Below are 23,301 nucleotides of genomic sequence, written 5' to 3' on the forward strand. Positions count from 1 at the left end.
GAAGGTCCCCAGTTCAGTTGTCAAACTGCTGTGAGGACATGGAGCTTAAAAAGTAAACTTGAAGGCTTTTAGAGAGAGGAGCAGGGATGTTCCCAGCATCCACGAGGCAGCTCACAATTCTCTGACACATCAGTTCCAGGAAGTCCAACGCCCTCTGCTGACCTTCAAGGGCACTAGGCACATATGTGGTATATGTGCACGCACCCAGCCAAGGCACTCATATTCCTCAAGTGACAATAAAATTCTCTTTTAAAAATTAAAACTTTACAGCTGGACATTGCGGCCCGTGCTGAAACACGGACGATTCAAGGTTCCCGTCAGCTACTGAGCAAGTGAGAACTGGCCTGAGCTACATGCGATCCTATCTCAAAAAATAAACATTCTGAAAAATAAATTTTAAACTACCCATAAGCATTACATGCAGGACCCTAAGGGAAAACTTTGAAGACTATGGCACAATTTTTTCTTCTGTAAGTTATTATTCTAAAGTGGTTTGTTTTTTTTTTTTTTTTTTAGTTCTATGTTTGTATCTGTATGATTCTTTACCCATGTGTTCTGGTGCCCCTTAGAGGTCAAAGGGGTCAGATCTGATCTGGAGTTATGGGCAGTTGTAAGCTGCCCAACATGAGCTCTGGGATAAAAGCTTAGGTCCTCTGCAATAGTACGAACTATTTATTAACAGCTGTGTCACGTCTGCAGCCGACAGTGGATCTAAGACTCTCTGCTGCAGAAACCTTACTCAGTGAAACACCGTGTCACTTCAGCAACCTGCAAAGGCTGATTCCCAGGCAGGTAAGAAAAGGAGGCAGAGGCCCGGCTGCAGACTCACCTGGGCATAGGCACTCTGGGTAACCTTCCTCAAGTCGTCCTGGGCACCGGTTGTAATTCTCCCAAAGAAGATCTCCTCGGAGACACGGCCGCCCAGAGTCATGCACATCCTGTCCAGCAGCTGCTCCTTTGTGTACAGATACTGCTCCTTGGGCAAGTACTGAGCATAGCCCAGCCCCTTGCCACGCGGGATGATGGAGACCTGGGGAGCAGGAAGCACACACTGCCAATGCAGCCCCAAGCAGTGTCTGCACGGACACTCCCTGATGAAAGGGCAGCACAGTGCTGGGCTGCAATGACCAGGAGAGGAACCGCCTGACCCGAGTTAGGCCCAGAAAGCACGTCTGCCCTAGGTAAACGCTAACGACAATCAGTCTCAGTGAAGGTGTCTCCGTGACTGCTGCCTGGGGTCTCCTCTGGCAGACCAGCGCTGGCTCGGCTCCTGCAACCGTCTCAGAGGACAAAAGGGCCAAGATGCTCAAGAGCTGACAACTGTCCTTCCAGATCACTCTTATGGAACTAGGTGAGCTCTGCTTTCTTTAGAAATTAACTGTATTGAAGAAGGAGTTCTCTATATAAGTGTTAACCACTCTAAGTATAAAAGTTTTATCAACAACTTCCAACCACAACTAATCTCTAAAATGAGGGCCACTGTACCCCGTCGCTGCCACACAGAGCCCCAAGCTAGCTCATGTACACTTACAGACAAGTCTGTCCTTGCTAGAATGGCATGTGAGTGCCACTGCACAAAGCGTACCTTGGGTCTGGTCATCCATATTGTTTATACGAACAGCCCGCTTACTCATGTTTACAGCTTTATAGCATGCCACTGATAAACACATCAGGTATCTATTCTGTTTTCTGAGACGAAGTCTTGCACTTTCCCGAGCTGGCCTTGAACTCATGGCACGTTAATCATACTGCTCCAGCCTCCAAAGTGCTGGGATGACAAGCACCAGTGTCCCCGCCACCACAGTTTCCAGTTCACTTTTGATGGACAGCTTACTGACACTATAAATACAGCAGGAAAACTCTTGTGTGGAGTCTATTCTCACCCGTCTTGGCTGAGGACCATTTGATCACTTAGAAGCCAGCACACAGAGCCATTTACCCCCACAGCCCAGCCCAGTCAGCAGTGCACACAGCCTAAGTGGCTCTGTATCAAGTTAGGATTCCTTCGCAGTTTCTTGGCTTGACGTCAGTTCTTATGTCCCATTCCATAGAGCCTATGCAAATCTTGCCTACTGCTTTCCTGTGTAACTTTAAGACTTGTTTTTCCCGATCTAACTCCTCTGTCACACATATTTACTGCAAATATTTCAGAATGTGGCCTTTTCTCCCCTCCCTTTTAAATGATTACATTTTGAGACAGGGAGTTAGTATACAACCCAGGCTGACCTGAAACTCCAGATCTTCCTGCCTGTACCTCTTGAGCGTTCTACCATGTGCGTACGCACCTTTTACATTTCTTCATGGCATTCTCTAAGTCATTTGTTTTGCTTGAGTCGGGGTCTTATTCTGTGCCCAGACTGGGCTCATTATACATGCTGGTCATATGCTCTGCCACTGAGTGACACCCTCCAGTAGTGCTGGTCTCTTTAGGTAGCCCAGACTGGCCATAAATTTAAAATCCTCTTGTCTCTGCCTCTCAAATGCTAAGGTTATAGGCATGTGATACCATGCCTAGACCTCAATAACTGTTTTAAATTTTAATGAGGTCCCACTTATAAGCTCTCCCTTTTCATTGATTGATTGATTGATTCCGTGTATGTGCGGCTGTGTGCATATAAGAGTTTGTTCTCTTATTCTCCATCATGTGGCTCCCAGGGCTGAACTCCAACTGTCAGGTTTGGTGGCAAGCTCCCACTGAGCCATCCTGCCCACCCATGCACCAACCTTCTTTTTCAGTTTATGCTTTTTGTGTTCCAAGAAAAGGTCTACATATTCTGTGAGAAGTTTTATCATTTTACATTTTAGCTTTTCTAACCTATTTACTTTCTGGCCTATGATGCAAGGGTTAATGTTTACTTTTCATATGAACCCAGAGTTATCAGAATCACATGTTAAGAAGACAGTCCTTCAGCCGGGCGGTGGTGGCGCACGCCTTTAATCCCAGCACTTGGGAGGCAGAGGCAGGCGGATTTCTGAGTTCGAGGCCAGCCTGATCTACAGAGTGAGTTTCAGGACAGCCAGGGATTTACAGAGAAACCCTGTCTCGAAAAACAAACAAACAAACAAACAAACAAAAGGCAGTCCTTCCTTCCCTCTCTCCCTCTTCTTTTGACTTTATGAAGCTAGAGTCTCAAAAGGCAGGACTGACGCCCTGGAGATCGTCCTGCTCCAGCCCCCAAGTGCATGATAACAGGTATGCACCATCACTCCCAATTCCCACCTTGAGAATTGTCAGGAGGAATGTGGCCTCTGCTGCCAGGCGACCTCACCTGTCCCCTCCCCAGTGCCACAGGCTTTACTGCAGCAGTGTACAGTCTGACAGTTGGGCAGTGTCATCCTCCCACCTCGCTGTTCCCACTGTCCTAGCAGTATCTCCAAAAACCCTTAATTGAGCTTCACAATGAAAGCCTACTTGGGCCGAGAGCATGGCTGAGATTTGGAGTGTTTGCCTAGCATGTGTGAAGCCCTAGGTCCCGCAAAAGAATGCTACAGAGGCTCCTAGGAAAAGCTGCAATGAGGCTACGGTCAGTTTGGGAAGAAACAGCATATGATTCTATAAACAGGATGCACTTTTATTCATACCTTAATTCAATGGATAGGCCCTATATTTTCTTAAATTTATATATATTTGTTTTGCTTTTTCGAGACAGGGTTTCTCTGTGTAGCCTTGGCTGTCCTGGAGCTCACTCTGTAGACCAGACTGGCCTCGAACTCAGAAATCCGCCTGCCTCTGCCTCCAGAATGCTGGGATTAAAGGTGTGCGCCACCATGCCCGGCCTTAAATTTATATTTTATGTGCTGAGAATCTATTGAAAATGCACACCTTTAATCCCAGCACTCAGGAGGCAGAGGCAGGCGGATTTCTGAGTTCCAGGACAGCCTGGGCTAGACAGAGAAACCCTGTCTCAAGAAAAAAAGAAAAAAGAAAAGAAAGAAGAAAAAAGAAAAGAAAGAAAATGCAATTGAATTTTTTTTTTCTTTGAGATAGGGTTTCACTATGCAGTTGTAGATGACATAAAACTTGCTATGTAGATCAGGCTGGCCTCAAATTACTAGAGATATACCTGCCTCTACATGAACATGATGGGATTAAAGGTATGGGCTACTACACTTGGCTAAACCTTGCATTTTCCAAAAAAAAAAAACTTAAAATTAAATAAAAATTTATTTTCCAATTATCCATTAACAAATACAAAGATACCACAGGTCTTTGTATATTAGCCCTGGATTCTGCACATCTCTTAACCCATTAATTCTAGTGGCATCTCTGTCGATTCCTCAGGTGTTTTATGTGATGTGAATGTTACCCCCTCTGCTACTCCTCTTCCCGCTGACCCCAGCAACCATCTTCTGACATCACAGGACAGCTGAAAGCTTACAAGAGGGAGACCTCACTAGCCTCTGCTTGTGTTCTAGCCAGGATCTCTGGAGATTCCCTATTCCACATACAGTTCTATCAGACAACCAGATATGGTCAGTTCCTATCAGATCTGGGTTTAAACACTGCAGTATTTGTTTCTAGAATGTTCCTGTTAAATGTCCAGTATTTTTGGAATTCTGAACTCTCTTCTCTGCCATCTCAAGATGGCCAATACCTTCAACCACTGTGGTGTAATTACAGAAGCCCCTCAGGCCACTGCCAAAGCTGCTTACTGTAGGTCAGCTCTCTCCCAACTCTGCTCTGCCTCTGGCTACTTTCTGGCTGTGGCTTTCTGAACCAGGCATAGCAGCACGGGCTTCACTCTAGGATCCTCAAGAGGCTGAAACAGAAAACTCAAGGCCTGCCTTGGCTACAGAGTGAGTTCCAGCACAACCTGAGAAGCTTAGTGAGACCCCACCTTGAAAGAAAAAGTAAAGGGTGTGGGGGGTGGGGCAGTCACTAAAGTGACTGCCGTGCAAGCATCAGGACCTGAATTCAGATCCCCAGCACCCACCTAATGTGACGCCTATAATCCTAGCACTCAGAAGGCAGAGACGGGAGGATCCCTGCGTCTGGCTGCCAGCCAGTCTGGCTGCATCAGTGAGCTCCAGGGGAGTGAGATACTATGTTGATAATGTTGATAATGGTGATAACAGTAAAGTAGAGAGCAATAGAGAAAGATACTCAACATTGACCTTTGGTTTCTACATTCAAGTAGACACAGGTGAGTAGGTGTATGTGTGCACACACCTGAACACAAACACACGTATACACCACATATACTTCAAAAGTAAGATAAAATTTTAAGAGGGCTAGGGCTAGCTCAGTGGTAGCTAGGGCTAGCTCAGTGGTAGAGCACTTACCCAGCATGAATGAGGCCCTAGGTTCATCTCCAGGACGGCAGACAGAAAGTGTGCTGTCTAAGTGTGTGTGGTCTGCAGGAGGGCTAAGTACCTCCTTCAGCCTTCCGTAGTTTCTGCTACATCCCTCCAAAGCTACACTGTTTGTTATTTCTTGAGTGAGTGCACTCCCTTTCGGTCACTGCTTCTATACTGAGCTAGCTCGCCGACTGAATGCACGCTGCGGCACCTTTAAGAGTGGGTCTGCATGCTCCAGATACCAGCCAGCGACCGCATGGCCTGCTTCGTGGTAAGCCACCGTCTTCTTCTCCTCAGGCTGCAGAACTTGGGTTTTTTTCTCCAAGCCTAACAATAACAAGACCCCAAACCACTGTTTTAGTGACAATGACATTAAATAACATTAAAAAATAGCAACACAGTACTATACACCTCCTTACGTAAGACATAACAACTAGGCAGCCTAAACTTCCTGCCCAAAATCAGACTAGGGGCAGAGTCTAAAATATATCCAACTACAACAAAAATGTATTTCTCATCTCTGCCCCAGGCCCGCTTTTAAGCCACACACCTTTTTTGGGTAAATATAATTCTGCATTTAGGTCACGTGAGACATGAAACTCATGGAAAGACAGAAGTCCGACAGAGTCTTCTGCCTGGTTTTGTTATGCAGAACCCTCAAGTCCTGGGACTACAAGGACGCTTGCTGTCTGCTGCCAGTGGAAGGCAGAGGACAGGAAAGACCATGCCAGTGAAAGACCTGAAATCCCACTCAAAGCAGGCCAGGCCATCCCACAGGCCAGACAGTTTATAGGATGAAGGACTATGTCAAGAAACACTCTAGGAAGGTCAGTTCCCAATCCATAGTCCAAATGATCCTGTGTAAGAGTTCAATCCCAACTACAGAGCTCAAAGATCTGCAATTTCAGCTTTTTCCAGCCTGCAGAGAGGCAGACTCCAAGCCTCATTTTATATCATAATCTATAATTGTAAACCTTAATAGTGCACATTCCATGGCAGGCAAATCATCACCTCAAGTGTTCTGCTTTGGTTAAAGTAATTCATCTGAGGGGAAGGGGACGGGGAGGGGAGGGGAGGGGAGGGGAGGGGAGGGGAGGGGAGGGGAGGAAGCTATGCTCTCAATATCCTAAGACACGTGTATCCCCAAGGCTGCCAGGGCCAAGAGTTACTAAGGATGGGTTAGTGCACCTTCTGTTTCCTCAAGCATTTCCTTTTGGGTGCTGGAGATGGAACCCAGAGCTGTGTGTGCTAAGCAGGAACTCCACCATTATGCTATAACTCCTAACCTTCATGCATATCTGAGTTTACAAACAATCCCCTCATAGTTCATCACAGGCTCCCTCCCTGTCTCAGTATGCCACATTATTACAAGGCATGAGACTGGTTCACAGAGGCAGCAAGTCTGGAGATAGCATGGCAAGCCCCAAGGCTACATGAATATACTACATGGATATACTTTTTTGGTAGCTCTTGCCAAAACAGAGAAATCATGGACTGGAGATTTCTTTTATGAGCTGGGCTCAAATCTGAGAGTCTCCTCTCACCTTCTGAGTGCTGGGATTACAGTCACATCCCACCTATCACCTTGACTACCACCATCCTTTTGACCGGAGTTATACTCAGCTGCCTTACCTCCAATCACTCGCTCAATCGCTTGTTCGAAGTGCTTCTCATTAATGGCATCTGAAAGGTGTCTTGCAGCAATCAAAGCAGCTTCATTGCAGACATTGGCAACATCAGCGCCTACAAAGCAAGCACACAACATCACGCTCAAACCGATCAGTCACACAGATCTCACCGTCAGGAGCCTGGGAGTGGCAACTGAAATACACTTCAAGTGTTTGTAAGACCCCCGAGCTACTCTAGTACTGAGTACAAGCTATATAATCTTGGCCCTGGGAGCTAAAATGAGAGCATCAGTAGTAAACAGGTAACTTTAGAAAACTATTTTGTTAATAGATAATATGGTTCACGTAATAGCCAAACTATGATAGCATCTTTAAAATTTTATATTATTTATGTGTCTGAGTGTTTTGCCTACATGTATGTCTATGCACCAACTGCATGCAGTGTCAACAGAGACCAGAGTAGGGCGCTAGACCACCTGGAGCTGGAGTTACAGATTGTTAGCTGGGTGGGTGCTGGGAATAGAACCTGAGTCCTCTGGAAGGGCAGCTGGTGCTCTTTTCATTTTCTTTTTTAAGATTTATTTATATATGGACTGGAGAGATGGCTCTGCGGTTAAGAGCACTGACTGTTCTTCCAGAGGTCCTGAGTTCAATTCCCAGCAACCACATGGTGGCTCACAATCATCTGTAATGAGATCTGATGCCCTCTTCTGGTGCGTCTGAGGACAGTGATAGTGTACTCACATATAGCAATAAATAAACCTTAAAAAAAAGATTTATTTATGCAATTTATGAATATGAGTGCTCTATTGCACATGTGCTTGCATGACAGAAGGGAGCATCAGATCCCAGGACAGATGGTTGTGAGCCACCATGTGGTTGCTGGGAACTGAACTCAGGAGCTCTGGGAGAGCAGTCAGTGCTCTTAACCACTGAGCCATCTCTCCAGCCCAATGGCAATATTTTTAAATGTTCATTAGTTTTCTTAGTCTCACCCATCTTTGCTGAGAAAACAACTTACAGAAATGTTAAACAACATGCTTATATGACATATAAAAAATACATTAAAATAATCTGTTTGGCTAACAAACTAAATTTACATAATGTGAGGCTTTGTCAAATGCTTGTTTTGCCAAGGGCTTTACGGGGATTTTTCAGATTAAGTATACGTTAACACAAATAAGCTACAACATGTGCTAAATAAATGTTTTAAACAGTCTAGTACTTCTGAGTAAGGTGACCCACAGAAACTGCCCCTCTGAAGGAGAAGACTCTAAGGGTAAAAAAAAAATGGGATTTACTGAAAAGATAGAAAGACAGCGTCACAAAGTCACAAAGGTCTTGACATCCCAGCTGAGACGCAGAACACAGAAGGGGACATGGGGGAAACCGGGCCACGAAGGGCACTGCTCCAGCAGTGCAGCTCCCAAGACAGCAGAAGCAGAAGCCTCCTCCAAAAGGCAGCAGTGTGAAGAGACGGGCAGTGCTACCCACAGGCCTCACACCATCTATCGTGGTGGCAAGGTTTGATGAGACAATGGCTCCTTCAGCAGAAGAGAAGAATCCTATTCCATGACCTGGAACAGTCAAGTGCCATCTTGGAAGGAACCCCGTTTTTACATTTGTGCTTTCCCAGTGGACTGAGAACACAGAACTATAACTAGTCAGGACTTGAATCAACCTGCCAGAGTCCCAGGGTGAGCCACAGCTCTGGAAGGAAGTTGTAGTGAATAAGAGGACCAGGAGCTAACAATCAAACAAAACACAGTGCAGGCAGCAGTGCGGGCTGAGAGCGTTGTCTGCAGCAGGAGCACACGGGAAGAAGACATCACTGACTGAGGACAGTGGGAGTCTGAGCGCACTGGGCCTGCAGGGGCAGGCAGATCAAACCCTGGGACCATTTACCAGCTGCTCTCTGCTGCAGAGGTCAAGCACACCGGCCCTCCAATGACAACCTGACATCCAGAGCCCCACCACACCAGCACGATGATGAGCACAGGGGGCTTTGAAAGGTGCCTGTGCAGATTCCTCCCTCAATGCCCTTGCGAAACCCCGGCCTGCAGCCAGACCCTTAAGACCCAGTGGATGTAGTTCCGAGGTCTGTCAAGTGGGGTACACCAACACAGCCAGCAGCTGGCAAAGCTAACCACAGATAGCAGAGGCCCTAGGGACACAAAAAGGGAAGCCACACGCATGGCACTACTGTTCTGATTTAATCACTGTGTACACGTGTATGTGTGTGCACACGTATGTTAGTAAAACTTTTGTTTTTCTTTCCCTTCTTATCTAATTTTGCTTTTGTACTTTCTCTATACTTGATTTTAGTCAAAAGGCTGAACTATGATTACTTTCAACTTTTCCTATCTTCTCTTTCCCCTTCCCTTCGTCTTCATTCCTATTTCTCCTTTTATTTAACCATGCTTTAACGCTTTTTTTTTAATTTAACCATTATTTAACACTACTTTTCTCCTTTTGCAATTTCTTTTCTCTTATTCAGCTTTCTTAAATAATTTTCTTTTTGGGGATTTTTGTTTTGTTTTTCCAAGACAGGGTTTCTCTGTGTAGCCCCAGCTGTCCTAGAACTCACTCTGTAGCCCCCAGCTGTCCTCAAACTCAGAGATCCACCAGCCTTTGCCTCCCAAGTACAGGGATTAAAGGTGTGCACTACTACACCCATCAATTACCTTAGGTAATTTTTACCTTCACAGTAGAGCCCACATTACATTTGCCATTTCCTGTTTTAGGGCCACTGGGTGTTAAAGGAGCAGATCTTCCTTCCTTGTGTGGTCTGAAATTACTACTCTTACTCAAGATTGTTGTTTCCTCTCTGAGTAGCAGCCCAAGAGGAGGCTGCTCAATAAGACACTCAAGACACAATGGTGGTGGCGCACACCTTTAATCCCAGCACTCGGGAGACAGAGGCATGAGAATCTCTGAGTTCCAGGACAGCCTGGTCTACAGACTAAATTCCAGAATAGACACAGCTACACAGAGAAACCCTTTCTTGATTCAAAGACACTGAAAGAGAGAAAAGGCCACAGAATAAGTTGAAAAGCTTAATAATAAAAATGACCAAATGAATTCAACCTAGGTCCTGCAGATGGAAGTCAACAACTCGGAGGGAAAGTCAGGCAGATACATGAGAAAATCAGCAACATAGTAGAAAAATTCAACAAGGAAACTAAGATTTTGAAATAATTAAATATATTCTAGAAAGAAAAAAATTAATTGAATCAAATAAAAATTAAAATGGAAGGTCTTTCAAGGCAAATATATTGGAAGTAACATCAGAAATAAACCAAAAAAAAAACACAGAAAAAAAAAAAGAATAGCAAACCAAGATTGTTACATCAAACAATGGTGTATTTTAAAATTGATAACAAAAAAAAAGACATTTCAAGATGAGCATAAAGTAACACAGTTTCTGATGACCAAGCCAGCACTACAGAAGATAGGTAAAGAAATACTATTCACAGAGGAGGAGAAAAGTCTCAATCATGTAAACACAGAAAAATTAAATACCAGGAGAGGACAGATGAACAAAAGAGCTAGGAAGATATTAATTCCATCTGAACACAGTAATAATAAACAAAACTCCAGCCAACCAGAAAAATATTTAAATTAGTAATGATCTTACAATAAATATAAATGGCTTAAATTCACCAATAAAGTGACATACACACATTGATTAGAATAAAAAAACAAAACCCAACTATATTTTGTCAGCATGACACACTTCACTGGCAAAATTCTAACAGAATAAACCAAAGAATCAAAGTCAGTATATCAAAAAAACAGTGTATCTGATATAGTTCTTTTTTAAAGATTGATTTGTTATGTAATTTTAAATTTGTATCTATTTGTTTTTATGTGTATAGGCGTTTTGTTTGCACGAATGTCTATGCACCCCACGTGTGCCTGGAGGCTATGAGGGCCAGAAGAGGGCATCAGATTACTGAGTCTGAAGTTACAGACAGTTGTGAGCTGCCAGCTAGGGGTGAGGAATAGAACCTGGGTCGTCTGGAAGAGTAGCACTAGTGGGCATAAGGTCAGACAAACCCCCAGTTCAGTAATAGTGAGTGAGTTTAGTACCCACTCCCCCTTTAGGTAGATCATCCAAACTAAAACAAACTTCAGAGCTAAACTATATCACAGACCAAATAGACCGAACAAACCACCTTTAAAATATTTCATCCAACAAATATAGAACACACAAATCAAGAAGAATCAAAATGATTTCCCATATTCTGTCAGATTACTGGGAAATAAAAGTAGAAATCAACAACAAACAAAATATAGAAAAAATACAATAAACTTTTGAACAATAAGTCTAAACCTCATGGGATACAAATCTACATCCCTAGCATCACTACAACAAAAAGACAACTGAACTAAGTGTAGCAGCTCTTGCCTGTAATCTCAACACTGGGGAGGCCTGAGCCAAGAGGACCACTACAAAGTCAAGGCCAGTCTGGACTACTTAGCAACTTGCAGAGCAGCCAGGTTTTATAGTAAGATCTTGTCTCAAAATGAAGGAGACAAAAGAGAAACAGCCAGCCAGAGAGAATAGCAGTTGCTGGCTAAAAAACGTGAGACATTGACAAATATTCATATCCTACTGGTGGAAGTTAAAATGATAGAGCCACTTAAGAAAATTAGCCTGATACTTCCTCAGAAAGCCAAATACACATTCAACATGGGACTAAGCGACTCTAAGAGAAATGAATATACCTTAACAAACATCTGTAGGTGACTTTTAGGAGTGTTATTCATAACAATCACTCAAGTGGAAACCACTCAAATGCTATCAAATGAAGGACAGCTAGGTGAGATGTGGCATGCCCACATACCAGATAGTGAGTAACCACAAAAACAAATGAATGACCCCTGGGCCTTTCTCAAATAGCATTCTAAGCATAAGCCAGGCAACATATTGCAATTTTATGAAATGTCCAGATAAGAAACCCTACAAAGACTGAAAATAGATTTCTGTTGTCCAGGGCTGGAGGTGGAAGGAAGGGCTGCTGACAGATTCCTCTTGGGGTGATACAATGTTTCAAAGCTAAATGATAGTGATGGCTGCACTACAATGTCAATGCACCAAAGCCCACATTTACACATGGTGGTGGCAAGCATCACAGCAGCTGTCCACAGCAGTGACTGCTAACAGACACGTGGGAGCACATCCTAAAAGATGGATGGATAAAGTGATGTCCACATCTGTCAGGAGCTGATCATAACCACTATGGAGGCAGAGGATGGGATCCACATATAGAGTGCCTAGATGTTAACTGCTACCTGCTCATTCCCAAAGCTGGTAAAGTGCTCAGGGTTCAATCTACTGCATCCTCTAATTATGTGCATATCTGAAGTTTCCCATAATTAAAAGGCAAAAACAAGAAATGGGGGCCTCAAGTAAAGAGAACCATCGTGACCTGGCCCTGGCCAGCGACTGAACTACACTTTGAGAACAGCAGTCATTTCCACTCACCTGAAAACCCTGGAGTTAAGGACGCCAGTTTTCTGGCCAATTTATCTTTTTCCAAGGCACTGTCCAGCTTCAATGGTCGAAGGTGAACTTTGAAGATTGAGGCTCGTCCTTTTATGTCTGGGGGTCCTTTAGAAATTATTTTTAAGGGGAAAAAAAAAGGTCACAGTGAGACACATCTCTACCACAAAAGTTATCGACTGAACCTAGTGACTGCCATCTCACCAATAAAAATCTGCCTGTCAAAGCGGCCTGGTCTCAACAGAGCTGGATCCAGGATGTCTGGTCGATTTGTGCCTGCCAGGATGACCACATTGGTGGTTGTGTTGAAGCCTAAAAAGGGGGCAATGAAAATGTAGAGTCAGAATTAATAGTGTAGGGCTGAAAACAAGATTGGCTGCCAGTAGAAGGGTATCACAAAGCCATTCCTGTGGTAAACATTGTTTTCTTTTAAAGATATATAGAGTGGGTGGGGCTGGAGAGGGGAGCTACAATCAAGATGTAAACTGAATGAATGCATGTATGCATACATACATGCATACATACATACATACAGGGAAAAAAGAATATTCAGGACAAGAAACCCAGTTTGATTGGTCAAAAACCGACTAAAGAATAGTGATGATAACGAGTTCATATTGTCATGAATCAGCTAACCAATCAATCCATCAGTCAATAAATAAACAAGTAAAAGGAAAAAAAAAGATCCATAGAGGCCACTGTGTATTCCAGACTGGCTCTGCCTCCCAAGTGCTACTACGCCCAGCACACTTCTTTCGTTTTCAGATTCTGATCATTCTTAGGACGTGTGTGTGTATCCATGTGTAAGTTGGAGTACCTTTAGCAGCTGAGGCTGGAGTTACAGGTGCTTATGAGCTGCTCAAGTTACAGACAGTTCTAAGCCAACAACTCAGGTTGCTGGGAACAAGACTGGGGCCCTTGGTAAAGCTGCACATGCTCTAACCATTGAGCCGTCTCTCTCTCCCACCACTAAATGGCTCAGTTTATTAGCTGTTCTCCAATGTGGATACCCTTCTCACGCACTGCTACTGTGTCTGGCTTCCTCCTCTAAGGCAGTGTGATGCCCGCCTTCCCTTTCTGTAAACAGAGGCAAGCGTCCACACACCTCCCCGCAGGAGGATGCAGCCCTAGAAACTGTGTCCTTAACTGACAGACAGAATGCCCAGCATGGAAAGACTGCTACTTTCTGGGTTCAGGAAAACAGGTAGCTCTTAACTTAGGATTTTTACCTCAAAGCCTGGGTGAAAGTGCTGCAGAATTGGTTAAAGCTCTACTGCAAATTTTGAATCTGACTCTTTAGCAGGACCAACACAGTTAGGCTCAATCCTCTCTAGCTATGCAGGGTGGCAGCAAGGAGCTACAACTTCCAGTTAGCCACACCAGCCTTAGAGGCACACTCTAGAGAGGGGCTGTGCACCAGAGATCCTCACTGTATTTTCAACTTAAATGCAAACCCAGAAAGGTCAAAAAGCACCGATAGTCAATATCTGCCAAGTTCACACTTTCCTGTGCATGAGTTTTCAGGGTTTCCGAACCACACTCAACTCTGAGACGGGAGACAGAGACGGACATCAGCTCTTGGTTGATGATGATTTCATGGTTTTCTTAGTCAGCATCATCTCATCACCAAGGCTGAGGAGGGATGCTAGCTAAGCTACTGATAGAAAATAGCATGAGATGCATGTACGCATGTGCATCAGGTGTGTGCCTGTGGAGACCAGAAGAGGAGGTGGATCCCTTGGAACTCGAGTTACAGATGGAGGGCTGGGAATGGACGTCAGGTCCTCTGGAGGAGCAGCTGGGGCTCTGCTGAGCCGTTAGACTCTAGTCTCTAATGAGTAGGTGTTCTTTTACTCTTTAAAGTTTGTGTCACGTAAGGATTCTCACTCAGAGACTGAGACAACCGGAAGCTCAGTCTGACCCAGACTGACAACTGCTCACCGTCCATCTCCACAAGCAGCTGGTTGAGTGTGTTCTCCTGCTCGCTCTGCCCACCGAAGTTGCCTCTGCCGCGCTTCCTTCCCACAGCATCAATCTCATCAATGAAGAGAATGCAAGGCGCATTCTTCCGAGCAAGGGCAAATAAGTCTCGGACCTTGACAGAAAGAAATCTGAGTTACTTTGTTGAGTCAGTGTTACTAGTTTAACAAAGCTAACCTCAAAACCGGGCATGGTGTCACACACCTGCTCTTGTAGCATTTGGAAGGCTGGGGTATGAGGACTGCAGAGGGAGAGCAGCCTGGGCTACACTGTAAAACCCTGCTCCCTCCCTAAAGACCATTGAACCAGAATCCTGTGATTCACATTACACGGCCAGGTATTTTTTCAGTTATAAACAGTGAAGCTAGTGAGATGACTCAGTGGGTAACGGTGCCACCACTGAGCTTGCAGACCCCCGAGTTTGAGCCCCTGGAGCCACCCAGGGAGAGAGAGAGAACGGACTTCCTGGAGGTGTCCTCTTCCACTCATACACACTTGCCCACACACAAAAATAAATGAAAACATATTTTAAAAATTTTAAGGAGCAACGGAGTAGGAAATGATAGTACTACGCACTATCATTTCTGTAATCCATAAATCACTGTGCTGACTGTATCAGCTGTTTTTTATAACAAGTCAGTACTGTGCACGTTGCCCTGCAGATACACTAGCTGACCTCTATCTTACCCTGAGCTGGTAGGTTAGCTTCTCCCAGGCTCACACTTATGGCCAGGGCAGTATTAACAACCAAGGACTCTTAACAGGCCTGACACAGGGCTCAGTTTCCATACCCACCAGCTGACCAACAGAACTCGCAATGGAGTTCTTACCCTCAACTCACAACAGGGGCCATTGCTGCTGCTAGCTGCTCCTCTTAAGATCATAACTTGGGAACATAAAAAAAGAAACAGCCCTAGGCCTCACCATAAAGCCTCTACATGTATGTGCACACACATACCTACATGCACGTACTAACCAGAAAATGTAGATATACCACACATATACACAAGATGAATGGCCAGTGTACAGGTGAAATATACTCAATATCAGTAGTCAAGAAAACCCAAATCAAAGGCAAAGTAAGGTGCCTGATTACACTACGATGGCTGTAATTAAAACCTCAGAGCGTGGGGGCTGGAGAGACGGCTGGGCGGTTGAGAGCACTCACCACCTTCTCTGGACTCTGACGCCCTCTTCCGGTCTACAGATGCAAATGCAACACTGATCTACATAAAGTAAGCAAACCTTTAAAGGTCAGCATATGTCAGTGACAGACAGACGGACAAGTGCTCAGGGTTGGTGCAAATGTAAACTGTCACAGACCTCTGGGAAATCCTGTGGTAACTGAAATATGCCGCCTGAGAAAAGCCAGGCATGAAAGACCACACACCGAGTGCAGCAGTGCATGCTGGGGCCTAAGCCACTCAAGAAGTATGTGCAGGTATATCACCTGAACCCAGAAATTCAAGACCAGCCTAGGCAACACTGCAAGATTCCATCTCAAAAAGAAAAACAAACACAAAACAAGGGGCTGGACAGACGGCCCAGTGGTTAAGAGCACTTGCTGCTCTTCTAGAGGACCGGGATCAATTCTCAGCACCCATATGTTAGCTAAGGGCTGCCTATAACTTCAGTTGTTGGGTAGCCAACACCCTCTTCTGTCCCTGTGGCCACACTGCACACACATGCAGGAAACATATCCATACACATAAAAGTAAATTCTTTTCTAACAAGGAGCTAGAGAGATGGCTCCAAGGTTAAGAGCATTGGCTCCTCTTCCAGAGGACCCAGGTTCAACTCCCAGCACCCACACGGCAGCTCACATAGAGGTTTCCTTAGACCTGAGACAGTTCCTCCCCCTCCCCTCCTCTGTAACTCCAGTTCAAAGTGATCTAACCTAGACATATACTGAGGCAAAACAGCAAAGCACATAAAAACAAAAAGCTCAAAACAGAATAGAAAACACACTATACAATTCCATTTATTTGAAATGTCTAAAAATAGAAAATCTATAGATGTTAGTCTCTGCTTAGGGCTGGGAGACAGAGAGATTACTGAAGGTCCTGGGTATCTTCTTTTTTTTTTTTTTTTTTTTTTTTTTTTTTGGGGGGGGGGGTGGGGGGGTTTTAGACAGGGTTTCTCTGCATAGCTCTGGCTGTCCTGGAACTCACTCTGTAGACCAGGCTGGCCTCGAACTCAGAAACCTACCAGCCTCTGCCTCTGCCTCTGCCTCCACCTCTCAAGTGCTGGGATTAAAGGCGTGCACCACCACTGTCCCGCAAAGCAGTAGCTGGGATTTGAACCGGAGAGCTCTGGATGCACAGCCAGCTCTCTTCCCAGCTAAGCCACAGCCCAGCACTGGTATCTTCTTAACATGATTAAAATGTGTTACCTGTTTTAACAGTTGCAAAGATCTAAAACCTATTTAATTGCACACTCTAAGACAGTATGTCAATTATTCAATTATGCTTCAAGAGCAATTACACACAAAGTAAAGCCATTTATTGAAATCTATAAATTAGGATTATCTTAAGAATGGAGCTAAGCAGTGGTGGCACACGCCTTTAATCCCAGCACTTGGGAGGCAGAGGCAGGCAGATTTCTGAGTTCGAGGCCAGCCTGGTCTACGGACAGCCAGGGCTACACAGAAAAACCCTGTCACAAAAAGACAAAAAAAAAAGAAAAACAAACAAACAAACAAAAAAATGGATTATAGTACTAGCTGGGGTGGGGGAGGTAGATAGGAGTCACATGGCCCTGTTAGTGTAGCCTTAGAAGACTCAATGAGGACATTACCAATGAAGGGTCCCTCTGGGGACTCAGGAACAGGGTCAACCTCACCAGTCACCCAGGGGCAATGGGCTGGAGTAAAGAAGTTCCATCATTAGAGCACAACAAGACTTACTCTGGCTGGACCAACGCCAACAAACATCTCCAGAAACTCAGATCCGCTCACAGTGATAAAGGGGACATTGGCTTCTCCAGCTGTGGCCTTAGCTAGCAGCGTCTTCCCAGTACCTGGGGGACCGGTGAGAATGGCACCCTTCAGACACAGAGAGGAAAGATTACATATAATCACAATTTTGAAAACATACTATGCACATTCATAACATTCCCGAAGGGTACTACCTCTGATTCTAAGTCCTACTGATAAATGAAATACTTACATTATAGCAGAGTGTCTTTACAGAAGTAAGGTTAAGAAAGGGATTGTTAGAGACAATTCTATTTCTAAATAATATGGTAGCAATGTGTTGTGAAATCTCAAATACTTCCCTTAGACAGACTTTTAGTGCTGAGTGGTGAGGTAGCTCAGTGTAGACTTAGCTAACATGCACAAAGCATCCTAAACACTCTAAGATTTGGGGTTGTTGGGTTTTTTTAATGGTTGGGATTTGTGGTAGTGGTTGTTTCAGTGTTTTAAAGCTTTCAACCTAATAGTATGAAAAGAAACTTCAGCTAGGCTCTAATAAACTGCTGCTTAAATAATAAAGAAAAATGAATACCACACTCCCAATTTATAAAACTTTTTTGCTCTTTCCAAGTAAAACTGGTTTTCGAAAGCATATAATTAATAATAAGCACAATCCCTGGCTTTTACTTTCCTGCAAGTGTACAAGTCAGTAACTACTTAGCACAGCCGCACATCTACCTTAAAGCCTAACTGTATTGTGGCAGTTTGAATGAGAAATGTCCTCCCCAGTACTGGATATTTGAAAACTTTGTCCCCAGCTGGTGGCACTATTTGAGAAGGCCAAGGAGGTGTGGCCTCAATAAAGGAAGTATGCCCTGCAAGTGCTCTTTGAACGTTTGAAAGTCTGCAACATTGCTGGGGATGGTGGATCACACCTTTAATCCCAACGTTAGGTTGGCAGAGGCAGGTGGATCTCTGAGTTCAAGGCCAACCTGGTCTACAGAGTTGAAGAAGAGACAAGGCTACCTAGGGCTACAGAGAAACACTGTCTCAAAAAGAGACCTGTGTCAACCCTAGTTCATGCTGTGCTTTGTGACTTGGTTCAAAATGTGAGCCCTCAGCTTCCCACTCCTTCTACCATCATGGCCTCTAGCCCCTAGAATCACGGCCCAAATAAACTCCTGGTTCATTTGTCCTGGTCACTATGTCTGTCTATCATAGCAACAGAAAATTGCCCAACACGTGTGTGAATTCACTCTCATTGCTTACTTTCTACTATGTGACCAACTATAAACTGTTCTATCTTATAAATATACATGACTCTTATTTCTAAATGCTGTGTGTGGAGAGATGACCACGGTCAAGATGCATCTTCCAAGGCTGTAACACAGCACTCAAATACTTTTAAAAAGTGTTTACTGGGCTGGAGAGATGGCTCAGTGGTTAAGAGCACCAACTGCTCTTCTGAAGGTCCTGAGTTCAAATCCCAGCAACCACATGTGGCTCACAACCATCTGTAAGGAGAGCTAACTCCCTCTTCTGAAGACAGCTATAGTGTACTTACATATAATAAATAAATAAATCTTTTTTTTTAATGTGTTTACTTTCATATGCCTAGGCATGATGTGAGTGGGTACTAAGTAATAGCAAATTATTTTATCAGGAAGATGACTTTTTTATTCATAAAGACATGAAAATCACAGAAATGATTCATTTTACAAATCTTTCATCAGCCCAGATATGGTGGAGAATGTCTTTAAGGCAGATAGATCCCTGTGAGTTTGATACCAGCCTGGTCTACACATCCAGTCCCACACCAACAAGAGCTACACAGTGAGACTAACTACCAAAAAAAATGTTTTTTTCTTTTACAAAATATTCATCTGTATTATATATTTGTTTTTGTGTGTATGTGTGTGCACATGTGTGCAAGTGCCTACGGAGGCAGAAGAGGCCATTAGATTCCCTGGACTTGGAGTGGTGGTTGTAAGACACCTGACATGGGTACTAGGCAACCAAATTCCAGTCCTCTCAAAGAACAGCAAGGGCCTGAGCTCAACTTCTGAGCCATCGCTCCAGCTACCCTGAGCATTTCTTTAAAGTAAACTTCATTGATGAAGTATTTTATCCAGTTACTTAGTCGCTAATCCAAGATAGGCCTGTGGCACAGATCTGTAACCCCAACTCCATGGAAGGCTGATGCAAGAGGACAGTAAGTTCAAGGTCTACCTGGGCCACAGGAAGTGCTCCAGGCCAGCTCAGGTAACTTCATGAGACTGTCTCAAAAGTCTATGTAAAGAGAGGGCTGGACTATCTGCTGCTCAGTGATAAAGAACTTGGCGAGCAAGCACAGACCCTGGGTCAGTCAACAGGACCGCCACCTACATGCAATCCACATAACAAATAGTATGTTTCTACTTCATGCCTAGTCAAGGGCTGCAGGGCTGACACAATGAGGCACAGCACTAGCACAGCAGCTAGGAGATATGTGTTAGAAGTGAACATTAGTATTGTCTCTTCTTCAACAAACACTGTGCCAAGACCATCAGTGCCAGGTACGAGCAGGTGGCCTCTCACTCTGTAGAAGATGAGATTGGACCCCTGCAGCATGAATACTACCAGGTGGTATAGCTGCCAAGGGAAGGGGGGTGTCTAAATCAGACTGAGGGAGAACAAAGGCCAATCAAAGAAGGCTTCCATGAGGAGAGAAAACACTTGCAGGAATACACAAAATTTATAAATGAGATATAGAAAACAAGCTATAGAACTGGATCAGAGGGCTGGTGAGATGGCTCAGTGGGTAAGAGCACCCGACTGCTCTTCCGAAGGTCAGGAGTTCAAATCCCAGCAACCACATGGTGGCTCACAACCATCCATAATGAGATCTGACTCCCTCTTCTGGAGTGTCTGAGGACAGCTACAGTGTACTTACATATAATGAATAAATAAATCTTAAGGAAAAAAAAAAACTGAATCAGACAGAAACAACGTTCAGAAAGGATGAACAACGAGTTGACTAGGTCATTAGTGACATCTTTAGAGACACACACCTTGGAGTTAATTCTCTCCAAGTAGATTTTTACCTTTGGGATTTTTGCTCCTAGGTCTTGATATTGCTTTGGGTTTTTCAAGAAATTCACGAATTCCATTATTTCTAGCTTGGCCTCCTCACAGCCAGCCACATCTTTAAACTTCACATCTATCTCATCCTTTAAGACCTTGGCTGTGGTTTCCCCAACGCTGAAGAGTCCACCCATTCCCCGGCCGGTCCGACCAATGCCAGCGGGCCCTCTTCTTATGGTGTAGAGTAGAAAAGCGATAATGAGTACGGTGGGCAACATGCTCAGCAGGAAGGAGCTAGAGAGACAACACACAACAGTTCAGCTGCTGAGTTTCCTGTGCTTCAGATATCAGGGCAAACAGTGACAAACTTCAAAAACTCAGTAGTTTAAAATATTCTTGTAATTTACGTGAGGCACAGGAGAATCTTGTAATTTACGTGAGGCACAGGAGAATCTTGGCATGTTTATATCTCTAAAGCAATAACAACAAAAGCAAGTCTGTCTCACACAGAGGCTCTCATGTCTTGCTCCTATCTCAGTATGCACAGTACTGCTAGCTACTACTATTGTATCCAAGTTTCTTTTCTTTCCAGTTACTCACTTAAATGCTCAGCATAATCCTGGTGTTAGCCTCAGACGCCACTTCTCTTATGAGGAGGCCTGAGCCTCCAGAAAAGCCTTCACTTAACAGCATGCCAGTTTGGAAAGTAATGCATACAATGTTTAACATCCCTGCTCTGAGGCTGCACAGGCCACTCTTGTTTAACAAGCTTCTCTCTCAGCAGAACCTCTCCAACATGGTACCTGCAAAGATGCCTCAAAGCCTGGGGAAGTAGTCTATCTTTTGTCTTAATAGCTGCTATTCAACCTAACTTTTGAGTACAAACTTGCCAAATGTTTACACATTTTTAAACACTATTAAAAGAAGAATCAAGGAAAAATAACCTGCACTGGAAAACAAGTTTATAAAAGAATGAAATGAAACTGTCTACAGCTATGAGTACCCCTAACCTACAAACACGGATCTGAAATGCCAGACAATTTTCAGTGCCAACAAATGTTTAAAAAATTTAGAATTCTGGAGAAATCTGAATTTCAAGTTTTTGATTAGGAATGCTCAATCAGCAAAGTCTATGTAGACATTGCAGAACTTGAAGCAGTTCAGGCCCAGGTATATCACATAAGGGTTATCCAGCTTGTGAGATTCCAGCCTATTCCACCCACACCAGCTTCTCAACTTGGGCTGCCACCTGAAGATCTCACGCAAAAGCACCCATCAGCTGGAAGTTAACACAGTACAGGGAGATGAGGCGCCAGAGCCCAAGTCCACAAGTCTCTAGCTATGAGTAACACCAACGGTGCAATTAACACACCAGCAGCTCCTGGGCTGGCTTTGCTCTCACATACAGAGAAAAGTGATACAGTGCTAACGTCACTGGAACTGTCTGTCTCACAGCAGGACACACCTTCTGCATTTAATGAGAATGACCCAAGCACGGGGATTACAGGTATGCACACAACAGATGACTAGCCTACTAAAAACCTATATTCCCCAGCCCAAATATCCTCAACATACAGAAGCATCTGCCCACATTATAAGTGGAGTTACTCCGATAAACCCTAAGGGAAGTAGTTCTGAAGAAAGAGAGATGCTTTCTTTTAAATGTAGGAAAGCTTTAGCTACAAAGATGTCTGTGCACTGTGTGTATGCCTTGTGCTCACAGAGGCTCAAGTAGGCACTGGATCTCCCAGGACTAGAATTACAGATGGCTGTGAGCCACCATGTGGGTGCTGGGAACTGAATCAAGGTCCTCTGGAAGAGCAGCCGAGCCCCGAAAAATCTGGAAATTTTTCTTCTTTTTCTTTTTGTGGTTTCTCTGTGTAGCCCTGGCTATCCTGGCGTGCTCTGTAGAGCAGGCTGGCCTTGAACTCACAGAGATTCACCTGCCTCTACCTCCTGAGAGCTGGGATTAAAGGTGTGCGCCACCACTGCCCAGCACGGAAAACTTTCTTAAATCCTGGAAAACCATCAACTAGAAAGGTAAAGAACAGTTAAAGGTAGGCTTCTCCTCCTTCACATGGGGCTATTCATGCAAACCTTATACAAGGACAGCACACTGGCCCGCAACACTCTAAATCCTGCTGAACCAAGAGAGACAGAATCATGTACAAAGGAAGGCAGCCATGTAGAAAGATGAAAGTACTAATGATTTATTTTTCAATATAGCCAAAAAGAGAAAGGCCTGCTTAAGACTTTAATGGAGAGATGGCTCAGCAATTCAGAGCACTGGCCACTCTTCCAATGCCCTGAGTTCAAATTCCAGCACCCATATGGTGGTGGTTTACAACCCTTTGCAGTGGGACCTGATGCCTTCTTCTGGTGTGCAGGTGTACACACAAAGCACTCACTTACATAAAATACAACAAATCAATATTAGAAATTAAAAAGACTTTAAGTTTATAACCCTGTCACTTAATGACAAGGGACAGCGAACCATCTGTAACATAGTAAATGGTATTTAACTCTGTCTTTTTATTGTTTATTTTTCCAGCTTTTTGAGACAAGGTCTTTCTGTGTACCCAAGGTTGGCCTCCAAGTCATGGCAATATTCTTGCTTCAGTCTCCCAAGTGCTAGGATTATAGGTATATGCACCCTACCTGGCACAAGTCCCGTACTTAAAATGATTTCTTACCCATCGCTCTCAGCAATATAAACCACAGGGACCCGGTTCTCCCCTTCTATGCCCAATTCTTGCTGCAAAGTCTCCAGATTCCGCTCAAATGTGTCAACACTGCCAATATTAAACCAGACGTATTGCTATAAAAACAGAAAAACAAATATCCTAAGAATGAAGAACTAACAAAATTTGATTTTTCTAAAATATTTAACCTGCCGAGAATTTTTCAGA

At 44.2% G+C, this 23,301-nt stretch overlaps 1 protein-coding gene across 2 annotated transcripts in view; it reads right to left on the reverse strand.

Moving 5' to 3' along the window:
• Afg3l2 (AFG3-like AAA ATPase 2) overlaps nucleotides 1–23,301 on the reverse strand; it is a 44,429-nt gene that overhangs the window by 3,805 nt on the left and 17,323 nt on the right. For both annotated transcript variants that reach the window (NM_027130.2, XM_011246998.2), the window contains exons 7-15: nucleotides 23,086–23,210; nucleotides 20,413–20,686; nucleotides 17,321–17,458; nucleotides 14,377–14,530; nucleotides 12,640–12,747; nucleotides 12,418–12,543; nucleotides 6,931–7,041; nucleotides 5,510–5,625; nucleotides 830–1,030 (exon numbers count right to left, since the gene is read on the reverse strand). In NM_027130.2, the coding sequence (NP_081406.1) occupies nucleotides 830–1,030; nucleotides 5,510–5,625; nucleotides 6,931–7,041; nucleotides 12,418–12,543; nucleotides 12,640–12,747; nucleotides 14,377–14,530; nucleotides 17,321–17,458; nucleotides 20,413–20,686; nucleotides 23,086–23,210 (1,353 nt within the window). The remainder of the gene's footprint in view (nucleotides 1–829; nucleotides 1,031–5,509; nucleotides 5,626–6,930; nucleotides 7,042–12,417; nucleotides 12,544–12,639; nucleotides 12,748–14,376; nucleotides 14,531–17,320; nucleotides 17,459–20,412; nucleotides 20,687–23,085; nucleotides 23,211–23,301) is intronic.

The sequence above is a fragment of the Mus musculus genome, chromosome 18, assembly GCF_000001635.26.
Source record: "Mus musculus strain C57BL/6J chromosome 18, GRCm38.p6 C57BL/6J".
In the NCBI taxonomy this organism is placed as follows: domain Eukaryota; kingdom Metazoa; phylum Chordata; class Mammalia; order Rodentia; family Muridae; genus Mus; species Mus musculus.